At 35.9% G+C, this 17,161-nt stretch overlaps 1 protein-coding gene across 9 annotated transcripts in view; it reads left to right on the top strand.

The window, feature by feature from the left end:
• Positions 1-17,161, top strand: part of LOC127879560 (UDP-N-acetylglucosamine--peptide N-acetylglucosaminyltransferase 110 kDa subunit-like) — a 61,406-nt gene that overhangs the window by 24,348 nt on the left and 19,897 nt on the right. For 3 of the 9 annotated variants that reach the window (XM_052426485.1, XM_052426488.1, XM_052426489.1), the window contains 9 exons: positions 4,414-4,482; positions 7,388-7,504; positions 9,081-9,160; positions 9,358-9,447; positions 9,967-10,314; positions 11,085-11,238; positions 13,381-13,482; positions 14,066-14,245; positions 16,827-16,985. In XM_052426485.1, coding sequence (XP_052282445.1) covers positions 4,414-4,482; positions 7,388-7,504; positions 9,081-9,160; positions 9,358-9,447; positions 9,967-10,314; positions 11,085-11,238; positions 13,381-13,482; positions 14,066-14,245; positions 16,827-16,985 — 1,299 coding nt within the window. Of the gene's footprint in view, positions 1-2,962; positions 3,016-3,162; positions 3,216-3,294; positions 3,316-3,694; positions 3,716-4,413; positions 4,483-5,944; positions 6,022-7,387; positions 7,505-9,080; positions 9,161-9,357; positions 9,448-9,966; positions 10,315-11,084; positions 11,239-13,380; positions 13,483-14,065; positions 14,246-16,826; positions 16,986-17,161 lie in introns of those variants that run through there. The other 6 variants (XM_052426494.1, XM_052426493.1, XM_052426486.1 and 3 more) reach the window with 6 other exon arrangements.

The raw sequence follows: 17,161 nt of genomic DNA, 5'->3' as shown, positions 1-17,161 counted from the left end.
AGTCCTGGATCTGATGGCATCACAATCGAATTTTATAAAATATTCTGGAGTGATATTAAAACACATTTAATCAATTCACTTAACTATTCATTTAACAACAAAAACTTAACTACGCTACAAAAACAAGGTATAATATCACTCATTCCAAAACCCGGAAAAAACTTAGAATCCTTAACAAACTGGCGCCCGATTAGTTTACTAAACAATGATTATAAAATTGCAACTAAAAGTATAGCAAACAGAATAAAAAAATATTACCATCAATCATTTCAAAAGCTCAATCTGGTTTCATAAAAGGACGTTACATTTGTGAAAACGTTCGTCTTATCCAAGAATGCATAAACTATTTCAACAATTCAAACAATCCTGGTCTAATATTCTTTGCAGACTTTGAAAAGGCATTCGATTCGCTTGATCATTCATTTATGTTCTCTTGCTTAAAAAACATGAACTTTGGTGAAAGTCTCATTCAATGGGTCAAACTATTCTATACCGATATTAACAGTATAATCATTAACAATGGCTTCTTTTCAAACAGTTTTAACATCGAACGGGGGGTTCGACGAGGATGTCCACTCTCATCATCGCTATTTATTATTTGCATCGAGTATTTATCACATCACATCCATTCAAATAAACACATAAAAGGCATATCACTAGAACCTGATGAAGATATGAAACAATCCCTATTTGCTGACGATGCAACTTATTTTTTAAACGACAATTACGATTCCTTCCATAACCTAATAGAGTCACTAACCCTTTACGGAATGACATCGGGTCTTAAACTAAACAAAAGTAAATGCACTGTGTTACGAGTAGGTAAATTAAAACATAGTAATGTCCTATATAAAAAAGAAATGAAATTTAATTGGACATCCGATGAAGCCACAACGTTAGGAATTACTTTCACAAATAATGAAAAAGATACAGTTCTTAAAAACATACTACCTAAATTACAGAATTTTAAAAACTGCTTAAAATCATGGCATCACCGTAAACTTACACTAATCGGAAAAAACACAGTATTTAAAACGTTTGCACTTCCTAAATTAATTTATGTATTAACAGTTCTCCCAAATCCACCAAAGGATATTATTAACGATATAAAATCAGCAATGTTTAATTTCATATGGGACGGTAAGCCTGATAAAATAAAACGAAATCAGTTAATTCAATCTGTAGAAAATGGAGGTATCCAATTAACGAACATTGACTCATTCTTGAATGCAATCAAATGCAGCTGGGTTAAAAGATACCTAGATAATACCAATACGAGTAAATGGAAATTATTTTACCAGAAAATCCTAAAAAAATATGGTGACTCCTTACTCTTTGAATGTAACATCAGCAATACTATCTTACATGAAATTGCAAACGAAAACATATTTCTGTCTGATGTTCTATCAGCATGGAGTGATGTCACTCATAACCTAGAAACCCAAACCAGCAGTAAAACTATTTTATGGAACAATAAAGACATAACTTCAAACAATAAGACGTTTTTCTATAAAGATTGGTTTGAACGAAGCATTAAATATGTCGACCAATTATATGACTACAGAATTATGGATTTCTACTCTTTTGAAGATATATGCTACATATATGGAATATCTTCAAATAATTTTCTGAAGTACTACACACTAATCAAAAGCATACCCATGCATATTAAATCTGAAATCAATACAAATAATACACGATGTACTCAAACAACATTCGTAGAAAACATACTTGGAAGAAAAAACAAAACGAATAAAATATTTTACACACTTCAAATTAAAAACCCTACAGAAAACTCCAAAACTCAACACAAATGGCAAGTTCTTTTTGGAGAACATGAACTTAATTGGAAACACATATTTACCATGCCATATAAAGCAACTATTGAAAGCACACTGAGAAATTTTCAATATAAATACATCCATAGAATTATAGCTACAAATGAATATCTCTTCAAATGCAAATTAACTAACTCAAATCTGTGTGACTTCTGCGGTGAAAACATCGAAACAATAGAACATCTTTTTTGGGAGTGCAAACACATCCAGCCTATTTGGAATCAATTAGTATCTTTTCTTGAACAACAGCAACTAAACGTAAAACTATCTTTCTTAAATGTAAGTTTCGGAATTTACTCATTGAAATCAATAGACTGTAATAATATTGTGAATTTTATTCTTATATTGATGAAATATTTTATCCTTAACATGAAATACAAAAAACAAGTACCAAATTTTAATTGTTTTGTCCATAGTCTTAAACTAAAAATCCAGATTGAGAAAGAAATAGCCCTCAGTTATGACACATTACAAATCTTTCAACAAAAATGGAATCGGATTAAATTCTCATAATGTTTGTCCACTTATATACATTTCACTCTAATGTTAGTTTATCTTTCTAAAATATTTTTGTTTATTTTTTTTTCAGTCTTATAAGATCATTGTGAATATACAACAAAACACACAAGTCCAGTATGCTTTCTTCTGACTTTATACAACTCATCATTTTTTCATAACTCTTCTTCTGTTGTTCTTTTTTTTCTCCTTAAAAAAAAATATATATTAGCATATCTTGTATAACATGTCTGAACGTTATTGCTTTGTACAATCACTATGTTGTATGATCATATACATGTATACAGTTTATGTAATATATTGAATAAAAAAAAAAAAGATTACTTGTATTATGTGTATGTAAATGAATAAATAAAATAAAGATGAAAACTTGCCTCTAACCATTTTGTATGTAAATTTTATGGGCTACCAAATATTTTTATTGGTAGCCCAGTGGGCTACCTGAAAAATAATTTTTTTTCGGACACTGCTGTAGGAAATATTGGTATGGATAAATATGAATGATTTGGTGACATGAAACAAACTGTACAGGCCTGTGTGACAGCACTGCAGTATAAACCGGTAAGTGACTGTAGGAAATATTGGTATGGATAAATATGAATGATTAGATGACATGGAGCAAGCTGTACAGGCCTATGTGACAGCACTGCAGTATAATCCGGTAAGTGGCTGTAGGAAATATTGGTATGGATAAATATGAATGATTTGGTGACATGAAACAAACTGTACAGGCCTGTGTGACAGCACTGCAGTATAAACCGGTAAGTGACTGTAGGAAATATTGGTATGGATAAATATGAATGATTAGATGACATGGAGCAAGCTGTACAGGCCTATGTGACAGCACTGCAGTATAATCCGGTAAGTGGCTGTAGGAAATATTGGTATGGATAAATATGAATGATTTGGTGACATGAAACAAGCTGTGCAGGCCTATGTGACAGCACTGCAGTATAATCCAGTAAGTGGCTGTAGGAAATATTGGTATGGATAAATATGAATGATTTGGTGACATGGATCCAGCTGTATACGCCTATGTGACAGCACTGCAGTATAATCCGGTAAGTGACTGTAGGAAATATTGGTATGGATAAATATGAATGATTTGGTGACATGGATCCAGCTGTATACGCCTATGTGACAGCACTGCAGTATAATCCGGTTAGTGACTGTAGGAAATATTGGTATGGATAAATATGAATGATTAGATGACATGGATCCAGCTGTACAGGCCTATGTGACAGCACTGCAGTATAATCCGGTTAGTGACTGTAGGAAATATTGGTATGGATAAATATGAATGATTTGGTGACATGAAACAAGCTGTGCAGGCCTATGTGACAGCACTGCAGTATAATCCAGTAAGTGGCTGTAGGAAATATTGGTATGGATAAATATGAATGATTTGGTGACATGGATCCAGCTGTACAGGCCTATGTGACAGCACTGCAGTATAATCCGGTTAGTGACTGTAGGAAATATTGTTATGGATAAATATGAATGATTAGATGACATGGATCCAGCTGTATACGCCTATGTGACAGCACTGCAGTATAATCCGGTTAGTGACTGTAGGAAATATTGGTATGGATAAATATGAATGATTAGATGACATGGATCCAGATGAACAGGCCTATGTGACAGCACTGCAGTATAATCCGGTTAGTGACTGTAGGAAATATTGGTATGGATAAATATGAATGATTAGATGACATGGATCCAGATGAACAGGCCTATGTGACAGCACTGCAGTATAATCCGGTTAGTGACTGTAGGAAATATTGGTATGGATAAATATGAATGATTTGGTGACATGGATCCAGCTGTACAGGCCTATGTGACAGCACTGCAGTATAATCCTGTAAATTGGGACCTTAATGGTAATGCGGTTTATTGTGAGCTTCTACTCCGTGTTTAAAAAATCCAGCAATATTGACAATTGTGAGAAGCCCAGCGTTTCAGCGCATTTCTGTCCCATATCAACTACTGTTCAAGCTTTTGAATTCAAATTAAACTGATTTCTAATAGTTTTCTACATTGTCATGAATGATGTTTTCAGGACCTGTACTGTGTGAGGAGTGACCTCGGCAATCTACTGAAGGCTCTTGGAAGACTGGATGAGGCCAAGGTAGGAGTGGATAGCGATAAGAAAGCAAAAGAAAACCACTCAATTTCTCTGTTATTGTTTGATATTGGCTTCCGACTTAATTTTAATTTGTAATTAAGGTTATTTATCACAAACACTGTGAATATGTTTATATATATAGAGTTGACAATGTTTGTGCTGTTTACCATTTTCACCATGTTACATGTATTGCTATTAGTTTAATATTGATATTTATTTCAATTCCTTCAAATTATATGCTGGTAGTTAATGATTTGAAACAAGATATACAACTGTACATCAAATCTTATTTTAATAATAACTAAAATACTGATCTTGAATAGATTACGAAAAATTCCTATGTTCAATGACTACATTCTACACTTTATCTGAATTGCATATTTTAATTTGACAGAAGAAAATGATCTTAAAGTGTGACCATCTTGTTTTCAGTTTGTTGGATATCAGTATGGTTTGAAATATGGTTATCTTTTTATACCAAATAGCTATATTTTAAACTGAAAAAACTAAAATAGAAATCATAAGAACACATTCTACAGGTTTATAGTTGTCTTTATACATAATTGAAAAAAAGCTGATATGGCTTATGTATGGACAGAAGGAAGCTTAAAGTTTGCTTAGTGAAGTGGGCCCCCCATTTTATAGAAATAAGCTGCTTTATTTAAGGCATTTTTGTTTGTTTAAAAATCTTTAAGTATATATGCTTTAAATAATCGTATGGAATAGAACTATATTTTTAGATGATCCTGAGCTATGTATAAGTTATATATTGTCTACAGTGGAGATAATTCATCAGAGATTTGCTTTTACCCTTTCCCCATCAGAAGCAAAGTGAAAATGGCTTTTGCAACCAGCATAAAACCTGAACAGCCTGCGAGTAACTCACAGTCTGTTCAGGTTTTATGCTGTTTGCTGCTTATCAGTATCTGAGGGTTGGAAATGAAGCCTTTAAAACTTGAATCTAGTAAGAAAAGTCTTTAATTAAATGTAACTTTTTAAGTGACTACAAATGGGTCAAAATACGTATACAAGGGGTAAAGGTTTAAATCGGGTGTCAAAGTCTCTTTGTGCATTTCTGTAACATTCAGGACATGTGGCTTGTCTTATTTGTTTGACTCGATTTGGGGGAAAAAGCTGGTCTTTCATTATTCTGGAATAATTTATAAACTCAATTGAGAAAGGAAGAAAATTGTTTCTTCATAAACTTGAATTCGGGTAAATTTGCATCATACTCTATGGGAAGAGGTTCTTTATTCGGCCCATTCATAAAAAGGCAAAAAGCCAAATCAACTGATGAATTATCAGTGCAAAATTGACAGGTTTTAGCTGTTAAGTTTGGTTTTAATTGTAAATCCAGACTTAACAGCTTATATATCTGATGTTTAAATGTGCTTCACTTGTCTGATTAGATGGCATAAAAGACAACAATTAATTTGTAATGTTTTATTTCTCTTTAATACACAAGGTATTCCTCTCAGGGTATATTCATGTATCTACGGGGGATTTCGGAGGCCTGAAGCAAACATGGGCGTCGCAAGACTGGTAATAATAATGTAGTCGGACAGAATATGCTACAGACAAAGTTGAGTTGAGTCAAGGGCATAGTTGCAAACTGAAAACCGGCCCTGGAAGGTACCGGTAGATTGTTTCTAAGACAATAAATGTCAGTCTGTTTTGGAGTTACAATAATTTTGGTCACAAAATTATTTGCCTAGAATCTTAAGCATCTAAATTGGAGATGAAAAAATTCTGTTGACAAATTCTTTTGGTTGAAAAAATTGTTAAGATTTGTACAATATGACTGACAAAATTTCAGTTATCTGTATCTATGACTACATGAATAATTATGTGTGATGATAATTTCCAGTTATTAGATTTTCAGATCGTAATTTAAGTTTTTGTACTTTTGCAAGCCAAGCTGCTGCTCAGCGAATGATGCAGGCGTGCACAGCTAATAAGTAGAGACACTTTGACTGGAGTAAGGAGAGATATCTGTGAGATGTACGCTAAGGATTTGTTTCTTGTACCGCTTGTGCTTGAACCAATGACTTCAAGTTTGATGACATTACAACATAGCTTAAATATAGTTTTCTCCTAAGTTATCATCTTTATCTTTGATAGCAGTTTAAAATACAATATAAAACTGTTGTTATTTGGAACAAATCATTTTAGGCCTTTTTGGCAATTGTATTTGGCCTTTAAGTGCATCATTTCAAAAGTATACATCAAACTCACAGATTTTAAAAATGTAAATAACTTAATAAGGACACATGACTTTCCTGTTTAAAACAATTTTTTCTCATGCGTTGCTTAAAAGACAAAATATTATGGTGATATTTTTTATATCTAAACACACATTTCAGTGTTTTTGGATTCTGTTTTTTTAGGAAATGGAAATAGCTGGTTTTGTAGACAATTTTAACGTTGTTATTAAAAAGACGTGCTTGGCTTTCATTCAGAGTGTCTCCACTTTTGGACTGTGGCCAATACAGGGATGTAAGAACAAGATTTACACACATGAACTAATGTGGCTTGCCAAATACTGTCATTTTCTGGTCAACCCTGTGGTAAAATGATTGATAAAGAAGTATTTTTCAGTTTTATTTGGGTAATAAATTAATTAATGCAGGAATCTGTGTTAAATGCCAGTCAATCTGTGGTAAGTCACATTGTCCGTCTCTATAAAATCGGAGTACACTCATGGTTGTTACATTCTAACAGAGGGTAATAAATTAATCATTTGAGAATAAACTGAACAAATCTTATTTTTCCACTCCTGGCTACAATTCAAATACAGCAAGCTCAGCGTTGGTAAAAAACAAACAAAACTGGCATCCACCAAGCAAGCTGCAAGCTTATTGTTGCGCTTTTTAGGCCCCAAGTGAACGCATGGGTTTTCTGTTTGTAGGCTTGCTACCTAAAGGCCATAGAAACGCAACCTAGCTTTGCTGTGGCCTGGAGTAACTTGGGCTGTGTGTTCAATGCCCAGGGGGAGATATGGCTGGCCATTCACCACTTTGAGAAGGTAGGTCAGCTGTGAAAGAAAGACCACTTAATGTGTTACACAGGTATGGCCCTTTTTATGCCTTCACTGAGTGATATTGCTTAAACATTTTTAAAGTTGAATGACTTAATTCGTTGATTATTGGAGGGAAGGAATTTTCGATGTCCAAATATATTGGGGCATCAGTTTCTGTGACACATTCTAGTTTAGAATAAATTTGATAAACTCAATTTCCTTGCAATTGCCAATGAATGGAAACACAAACAAATATGTTCATTATAATTTAGGTGTAACATAGAACAATACTGGTCAAGTTTGAGTTTGGGTATAAGCCACTCTAGTTACAAATAACGAACCCTTTGCTAATTATTAGGAACTCTTAGGTGAATCATCAGGACAAATACATTTCAACTTATAAAAAACACAGGCTATGGTCAGGGTCATCAGAAATATTTTAATAAGTGTCAAAAATACTGTTTGTGCTTATCAATAATATTTCGTCAACTTTCTCAGTAATTATAATCATCTGGATTTAATTTAAGGTCACAAAGAGAAGCATTGTTTTCTTATTGTCTTAACTTTCGCAAATATCCAGCTAAGACGAATCTCAAATTCACACAAGTTACCAGTGCTGTGTATTTTATTCCATACAGATGGTGTCATGTAGTTTATTGTTATTTGGGTGTTAAAATGTGTCTTATGAACTGATATATCTCAAGTTGATATATCTCACAGCAGACACAATGTGGTATCAGATAAGATATAAGACTTCCCCCATTTAAAATCAACTTTGTATCATAGACATAAATCAATTAGGCTAAGGCTCATCACCTGCTTGCAGCACCTTGTCACACCAACGTCCCACCCTGACCCCTTTTACATACATCATGCCCTTGTTTTGATTTCATCACATTATTATAAAGGAAGTTGTATTTTAAGTTGGAATAAATCCATTCAGAATTCATGAAAGTATCAGTTCTGTGTAAATTATTATGAACCGTACAACGTTGTCATTGTAATGTAGAATTACTATCAAGGAAATCAATATTAAAATTTTGTTCCGTTATTACCAACACATTGGTCATCTTTAGCATTGGAAAAAGTGCAGATCAGAATGTTTGAACATTCACGACTTTTTCATTTTCGTTCTCGCTAATAACACTGTTATTGAATCAAATGTAGGTGTGAACACGATTTTTATGCCCTAAATTCGATAAAGGGTTTTTACAGGTTTTACATAGTGCTGCATTTCTCCTTTAAAGAATAACTACAAATGAAAGGCTTTGATTTGAATACTTTATGCAACCAATGTTTACATATTGTAGAAGGTATTTTCTCTTTTGTAACAATTTTTTTTTTACGTTTTTAAGTACTTTAGTTATTACGTAATATATGCACATACAATCAATTTACAAAGAAAAGTACATATATATATATACAAATGGAACAAATGAAAATGATAATGAAAATGAACAATTCTTGTTTCATGTTTCAAGTCATGCATTATGAAAATTCATAATTTAATTCCTTCTATAGGGCCTTTCCTGTGTATGATAATCCATTCTTGTAATTTTACCATTTGTGTTCTACTATATAGGCTGTAGCATTGGATGCCAACTTTCTTGATGCCTACATCAACTTGGGGAATGTGCTCAAAGAAGCTAGAATATTTGACAGGTATGTACTAGTTCATTCATTTTCAAAGTTATAAAATATTACAATCATAAAAATATAGTGAAACATGGAGAAGTAATGATGTTGACTGTTTGATATTATTTAAGTTGACTACAAAGCATTGAAAGTAGTAGCATTTCGTCTTTAACTTTTGCATGAATTCGACCGTGGTCAATCTATGAATTCCTTCCTACTTTCAGGGCTGTTGCGTCCTACTTGAGGGCCCTAAATCTCAGCCCTAACCACGCAGTGGTGCACGGAAACCTGGCCTGTGTTTATTATGAGCAAGGGTAAGTAATCCACAATGAAGTAACTATCTTTATCCTTAGAACAATTAAGGTTTTTCATGTGTATGCTCCTGTTATAAAAATTGTCTACAAAATACAAAGAAAATGATCATGATTTTGAAATACCTTATCATATGGATTGGCGCTTAGCAGTTATTCTTTTAAAAAAAAGTTATTTATTTTAATATGTCATAAATTGTAGCCTAGGAATCATATTACTAAGATTTAAAGCGTAAGTACAAATAATAAATGAATTCATGTAATAACCATGCATTTTGAAGATCATACTTATGATTATAAAATGTGTCAAGTTTTCACATCTTATGTCTGACATGCCTTTGTTATCTGTTCATGAGATGTATAGTTTGATCTGAAAGTTTTGATACATATCATTTTGTATATTGAAGCTGTAACTGCACATTTACATACTGAATGTAGAAAAAAGAACACAGATGCATGCTTTAAAGTAACGTTTGACATTAAAGACATTTATAGATGAAAATTTCTTTAATACATTTACAGGTTGATCGATCTTGCAATTGACACCTACAAACGTGCCATAGAGTTACAGCCCAATTTTCCGGACGCCTATTGCAATCTGGCAAATGCACTAAAGGAAAAGGGGAAAGTGAGGAAAGCTGAGGACTGCTACAACACAGCCCTTACGCTGGCCCCTAATCACTCGGACTCCCTGAACAACCTGGCCAACATTAAGAGGGAGCAGGGCAACACTGAGGAGGCAGTGAGACTCTACCTGAAGGCTCTTGATGTGTTCCCAGAGTTTGCTGTGGCCCACTCCAACCTGGCCAGTGTGCTGCAGCAGCAGGGAAAACTGCACGAGGCTCTCCTGCATTACAAAGAGGCCATAAGGTAATTTTCCTGCATTACAAGGAGGTCATTTGGTAATTGTCCTGTATTACAAGGAGGCCATTAGATAATTTCCTGCATTACAAGGAGGCTATTAGGTAATTGTTGTCCTGCATTACAAGGAGGCTATTAGAGAATTGTCCTGGATTACAATGAGGCCATTAGGTAATTGTCCTGCATTACAAGGAGGCTATTAGGTAATTGTCCTGCATTACAAGGAGGCTATTAGGTAATTGTCCTGCATTACAATGAGGCCATTAGGTAATTGTCCTGCATTACAAGGAGGCTATTAGGTAATTGTCCTGCATTACAAGGAGGCTATTAGGTAATTGTCCTGCATTACAAGGAGGCTATTAGGGAATTGTCCTGGATTACAATGAGGCCATTAGGTAGTTGTCCTGCATTACACGGAGGCTATTAGGTAATTGTCCTGCATTATAAGGAGGCTATTAGGTAATTGTCCTGCATTACAAGGAGGCTATTAGGTAATTGTCCTGCATTACAAGGGGGCAATTAGGTAATTGTGTAATATCTCCTGCAGTATGAGGACCATATGAAAGGTCAATCAAAAAAGATGCATGTTTAAAAGTTTTTTTTAGTTTGAACTTTTCTTAGTATAGAACTTTGTGTTATATTCCACTCATAAAGGATGATCCCACAATTTCTGACGCTTAATCCAACTTTGGTAACTTGCTGAACAGAGGCGGTATCAGTTCTATTGCAATAATATCCTCTTATAGTGTTCATAAATGTTTAATTTTCTATTTCTGAAGGATAAACCCGACATTTGCTGATGCATATTCCAACATGGGTAACACCCTGAAGGAAATGCAAGATGTACAGGGGGCCATGCAGTGTTACACCCGCGCCATACAGATCAATCCTGCCTTCGCTGACGCTCACAGCAATCTGGCCTCCATACACAAGGTTCGTTTGAGTCTTGCTCTGGAAAACGGGTCTTAATGCATGCACAAAGAAGTGTCGTCCCAGATAAGCCTGTGCCTTTCTGCATAAGCTAACCTGGGGAAAAAACTTAATGCACAAGTATTGAGTCCAGTTATCCTAGAACAAGACACATTTATTTTTATATTGAAATACTATTTTGTTTTATCCCTTTTTTACAGCGAATTCGGTTGATTAAAGCCTCATTGATTAAATTTCATCTATAATCAATGGCACAGCTATAATCAACGACACGAAATGACGTCATCAACTGCCGAACCGGGACTACTTTTTCCCACGCACCTCATCACCTGTATTTGCCAAGTGCATCAATAAAAAAAACAATCTCAAATGTTTGTCAATCTTAATGACCTTAAAACAAAGAGAAGTAGTAAAAAAAAACGTGTTGTCATTTATTGTCATTAAAACCTCTAGTATTAGGTAAATTAAACACTATGTTGCAAATAGGTTCTGTTGTTGTTGCTCCCCTTTGAAGAAGTCAGTTCGAGTTGCTCCCCTTTGACCGTAGAAGACAATCGTCTGGACCAAGAAATCCTGTGTTAATTTACAAGCTGTACTCGGATATGAATCCATCTGATTTTTCTTCAAGTTAGCACCCTTTCTACCTGGCAATACGCACAAATGACACTGCATCCCAGTGGTTCTTGTGTCAACTGTTGGGTGTGAACAAGCTAGGTCAGAGCTGAAGGCCAGGACAAAAGACGCCGGCTTTCTCAAGCACAAGTGAATAACAACCACTCAGTTCGCAAATTCCTGGTCCAAAAACTTCGAAATGCAAACATTCCACCCACTGAAACCATGGCCATAACAGGACACAAAAATGTCCAGTCCATAACCAATTATTCCAACATATCTGATGAACAGCAGCAAAAGTGTTCAAACATTCTTGCTCAGTCCAGTAAACGTAACAATCCAACAGATTCCTCTTGTTCACCTTCATGCACCGAAACTATGGCTGAAATGCAGCCTCGACAACCACTGTCTACCGTCGAACAAGTTGATCTTGATGTTCGCCCCACCCAGTCACTTCACCAGCAAATGTCTGTCTCTAGTTCGAACAACTTTGCCTCACAATTCTTTGGTGCCACTTTCCACATTCAAAATGTTAATGTATATAATTAGCTTAAAGCCAAGTAATCTGTGTTATTTCGTCACGAAATAACCACATATTATAACAAAGAAGCAAATATTGTGCACCTCGGGATCGACTTGATAGTTTGATATCGAAAGTGAATTGTGTGTGGTGTTAGTTTATGTTGTAAACAAATGTAGATCCTTGTATATAACAACTTAATGTCATATTGATATTATAAAACTTTAAGATTTGCAATTCAATATGATTAAAATTGTAATTGATAACGCTTGACTCTTTGTTACAGAACGATATTCTGATTAAAAAAAATGATTATTTGATCAGCAGTTATTTTTGGAACGCGGAGTAATACACAGACCTTGGTTACACTACAGGCATTGTCAACGTACGACAAAGACTCATGAAAAATAATTTTGTTTAAATAAAAAAGTTTACTGAATAAAAAGAATCGCCAAGGCTCGTGCTTTTTGTTTTCTAAGCCTCGCATGATAAACCTGATCTATAATCAACACTAACCTATTATTCTCTATTTCTGGCGCACATGTTCCTCTTCTTCAATGGGGCCCACTATCTTGCTTGATAAAAAAAATGTCAAGTTTGAATGAGTTTGAATCCCAGGCCAGTATCATATTTATTGTTGGATTTATTTTTACAACAATTCTCCCTCTGCGATGATAATACAGGCAATTGTCAAATCACCTGAAGAGTAATTGCAGTAAATAGTGCTGTACTGGTTACATCGGCAATACATGTTAAAAGAAAAGTGTTAATTGACTGCCATGATATGATTTTAATATTGTTACAAGGGCAAATAATCCAACAAACAAACACTGTGGTCTGAGTGGTCTCTAATGTAGGCCATATCTTTTTTTATAGTTGGTAACAGAGTGGACATGCATGCTTCAATAATACTCAATTAACGATCATTTTACTAATGTATTAATCAATTTAAATTATGAAATATTAGATCACTGTCATATCTGTGGACTTAAAATTTATTGATGAATTTGCAGGACTCTGGTAACATCCCTGAAGCCATCCAGTCATATAGAACTGCTCTGAAGTTGAAACCAGAGTTTCCTGACGCTTATTGTAACCTGTCACATTGTCTACAGGTAGTTTGAGAATTTCAAGCAAACATTATGTCTCCAATTCTCTAATGATATCATCTCAGCTGGGAACAAAGTACATGTTTATTTAATGCGTATTGGATTTTTACATCAACACCATTAATGAATAGTTATATGGCAATCAAATTATTATATACAGGCACGGAGGTGGTATATCGGAGTTACTATGTTGGCTTGTTGGTTGGCTGTCTGTCTTTATAAGTTTATACTTCTCCCGCATTTCTTAAGCAATTGAAATGAAACTGAGTGTTTTATCACCATTAACAGTAGATTTGCAATGCTCTTGTTGATCCCCAGTAATTCTTGCATTCTTGAGTTCTTTGCCCTTGGATACAGCTGACAAAGCTGTGCCAGGTGTAAGTTACCATGGTAACAAAGCTTTAGTTCTATCAGTTAACATAACTCCTGGATATACATTTGGTCATAATGGTGGGACATAAATGGCTGAAAATGAGACCTCAGAAATCAGAGGTCTTACAGTCTTTTGCATAATATTGCTATTCATAGATTTAAAATATGTCATGCTTAGGTATTATTCAGTAAACTTGGGTCCTTTTTCTTACTACAGATTGTGTGTGACTGGACTGATTACGGCGAGAGGATGAAGAAGCTGGTACATATTGTTGACGATCAACTTGAGAAGAACAGACTGCCCTCTGTGCACCCTCACCACAGCATGCTGTATCCGCTCAAGCACGACATGAGACGAGAAATTGCAGCAAAACATGCGAACCTGTGTCTGGATAAGGTGGGGTGTGAAATGCAAGCTACAACAGTTCAAAGAGACTTGTTCACAGATTTTCACCTTATTATGCCCCCCTTTCGAAGAAGAGCGGGTATGTTGTTTTCCTGGATGTCGGTAGGTTTGTCTGTCGGGAGACCAGTTCATTTCCAATCAATAACTCGTCAACAAATTGACTTATTGGCTTGATACTTCCCATGTGCATTGGCCTTGGATAGTAGAGGACCCCTATTATAATTGGGGTCATTAGGTCAAAGGTCACTGTCACAATAAGTGTGAAAATAGTTTCCAATCAACTACTCGTCAACAAATTGACCAATTTGCTTAATACTTCTCATGTACATTGGCCTTGGAAAGTAAATGATCCCTATTGAAATTGAGTTCACTTGGTCAAAGGTCAAGGTCACTGTCACAATAATTGTGAAAATTATTTCAGATCAATAACTCATCAACAAGTGAACAGATTGGCTTGATACTTCACATTTGCATTGGCCTTGGACATGAGATGACCACTAATGAAATTGGGGTCACAAGGTCAAAGGTTAAGGTCAATGTCAAAACAAGTGTGAATATCGTTTCCGATCAATAACTGGTTAACGAATTGACCAATTGGCTTGATACTTCCCATGTGCATTGGTCTTGGGCAGTAGATAACCCCTATTGAAATTAGGGTCACCAGGTCAAAGGTCAAGGACACTGTTACAATTAGTGTAAAAATTGGTTCTGATCAATAACTCGTCAACAAATTGACTGATTTGCTTGATACTTTACATGTGCATTGGCCTTTGACAGTAGATGACCTCTATTGAAATTGGGGTAAATAGTGAAAAGGTCATGGTCACTGAGCCATTAAGTGTTAAATTGGTTTCCGTACGATATGTTGTCAAAGGATTGAGAGATTGGTGTCAAGGCCCTGTTTTAAGGGCATCTGTTTCCAACTGCGGAGCTCTTGTTTAAACATATGTTGATGTAGCAATGCTTTGAAATGTTTTTAGCAGCCATAAGCCATGTTACAATTTCATGGTTTTCCAGTTATATGACCAGCGGACAGGGTATCGGTTGTGCAGGCTGGTCTAGAGCTGCGCTGGGGGCATATCGCATAAGATCCAATTTTGTGCATAATGTGGCTCAATTGATGTTTTGTTTAAATGTTACAGTATTACAAGCAGATGCACAATTCAATCCCTTTACTCCTGATTGTTTCACAGATCAAAATTCTCCACACGCCTCTTTTTGATCGCAATTAAAACAACATTCCCAACATTCTCCACAAGCCCCTATATGATCACCCTACTTTACTGTTTCCCATATCAACATTCTCCACAAGCCCCCATATGATCACCCTACTTTACTGTTTCCCATATCAACATTCTCCACAAGCCCCCATATGATCACCCTACTTTACTGTTTCCCAGATCAACATTCTCCACAAGCCCCCATATGATCACCCTACTTTACTGTTTCCCATATCAATATTCTCCACAAGCCCCCATATGATCTCCCTACTTAACCGTTTCCCAGATCAACATTCTCCACAAGGCCCCCCCCATATGATCTCCCTACTTTACTGTTTCCCAGATCAACATTCTCCTCAAGCCCCCATATGATCACCCTACTTTACTATTTCCCAGATCAACATTCTCCACAAGCCCCCTTATGATCACCCTACTTTACTGTTTCCCAGATCAATATTCTCCACAAGCCCCCATATGATCTCCCTACTTTACCGTTTCCCAGATCAGCATTCTCCACAAGCCCCCCCCATATGATCACCCTACTTTACTGTTTCTCAGATCAACATTCTCCACAAGCCCCCATATGATCACCCTACTTTACTGTTTCCCAGATCAACATTCTCCACAAGCCCCCATATGATCTCCCTACTTGACTGTTTCACAGATCAACATTCTCCACAAGCCCCCATATGATCTCCCTACTTTACGGTTTCCCAGATCAGCATTCTCCACAAGCCACCATATGATCTCCCTACTTTACCGTTTCCCAGATCAACATTCTCCACAAGCCCCCATATGATCTCCCTACTTTACCATTTCCCAGATCAACATTCTCCACAAGCCCCCATATGATCTCCCTACTTTACTGTTTCCCAGATCAATATTCTCCACAAGCCCCCATATGATCTCCCTACTTTACCATTTTCCAGATCAATATTCTCCACAAGCCCCCATATGATCTCCCTACTTTACCCTTTCCCAGATCAATATTCTCCACAAGCCCCCATATGATCACCCTACTTTACTGTTTCCCAGATCAACATTCTGCACAAGCCCCCATATGATCTCCCTACTTGACTGTTTCACAGATCAATATTCTCCACAAGCCTCCATATGATCTCTCTACTTTACCGTTTCCCAGATCAATATTCTCCACAAGCCCCCATATGATCTCCCTACTTTACCGTTTCCCAGATCAATATTCTCCACAAGCCCCCATATGATCACCCTACTTTACTGTTTTCTAGATCAACATTCTCCTCAAGCCCCCATGTGATCACCCTTCTTTACTGTTTCCCAGATCAACATTCTCCACAAGCCCCCATGTGATTACCCTACTTAACTGTTTCCAGATCAACATTCTCCACAAGCCCCCATATGATCACCCCAAGGACCTGTCAGCCAGTGGAGGTAGACTGCGTATAGGCTATGTGAGCTCAGACTTTGGTAACCACCCCACGTCACACCTTATGCAGAGTGTTCCCGGCATGCATGACAAGGACTCTGTGGAGGTGAGTGTCTGTAACATTTACCTTCATTGATGCATTGGTCTTCAAAATATGTAGTTTAGATAAAGAAAAATGTGTTGTATCATTGCTTGATGTGGTAAAATGATGAAAAAATTCTTACCATTATAAACAAAGAATCTAAGCAAGCCCTTATCATAATGTTCCATTGTAGGGATAAC

This window comes from Dreissena polymorpha, chromosome 4 (assembly GCF_020536995.1).
Source record: "Dreissena polymorpha isolate Duluth1 chromosome 4, UMN_Dpol_1.0, whole genome shotgun sequence".
Lineage (NCBI taxonomy): Eukaryota > Metazoa > Mollusca > Bivalvia > Myida > Dreissenidae > Dreissena > Dreissena polymorpha.
This window is presented reverse-complemented; position numbering and strand designations above follow the sequence as displayed.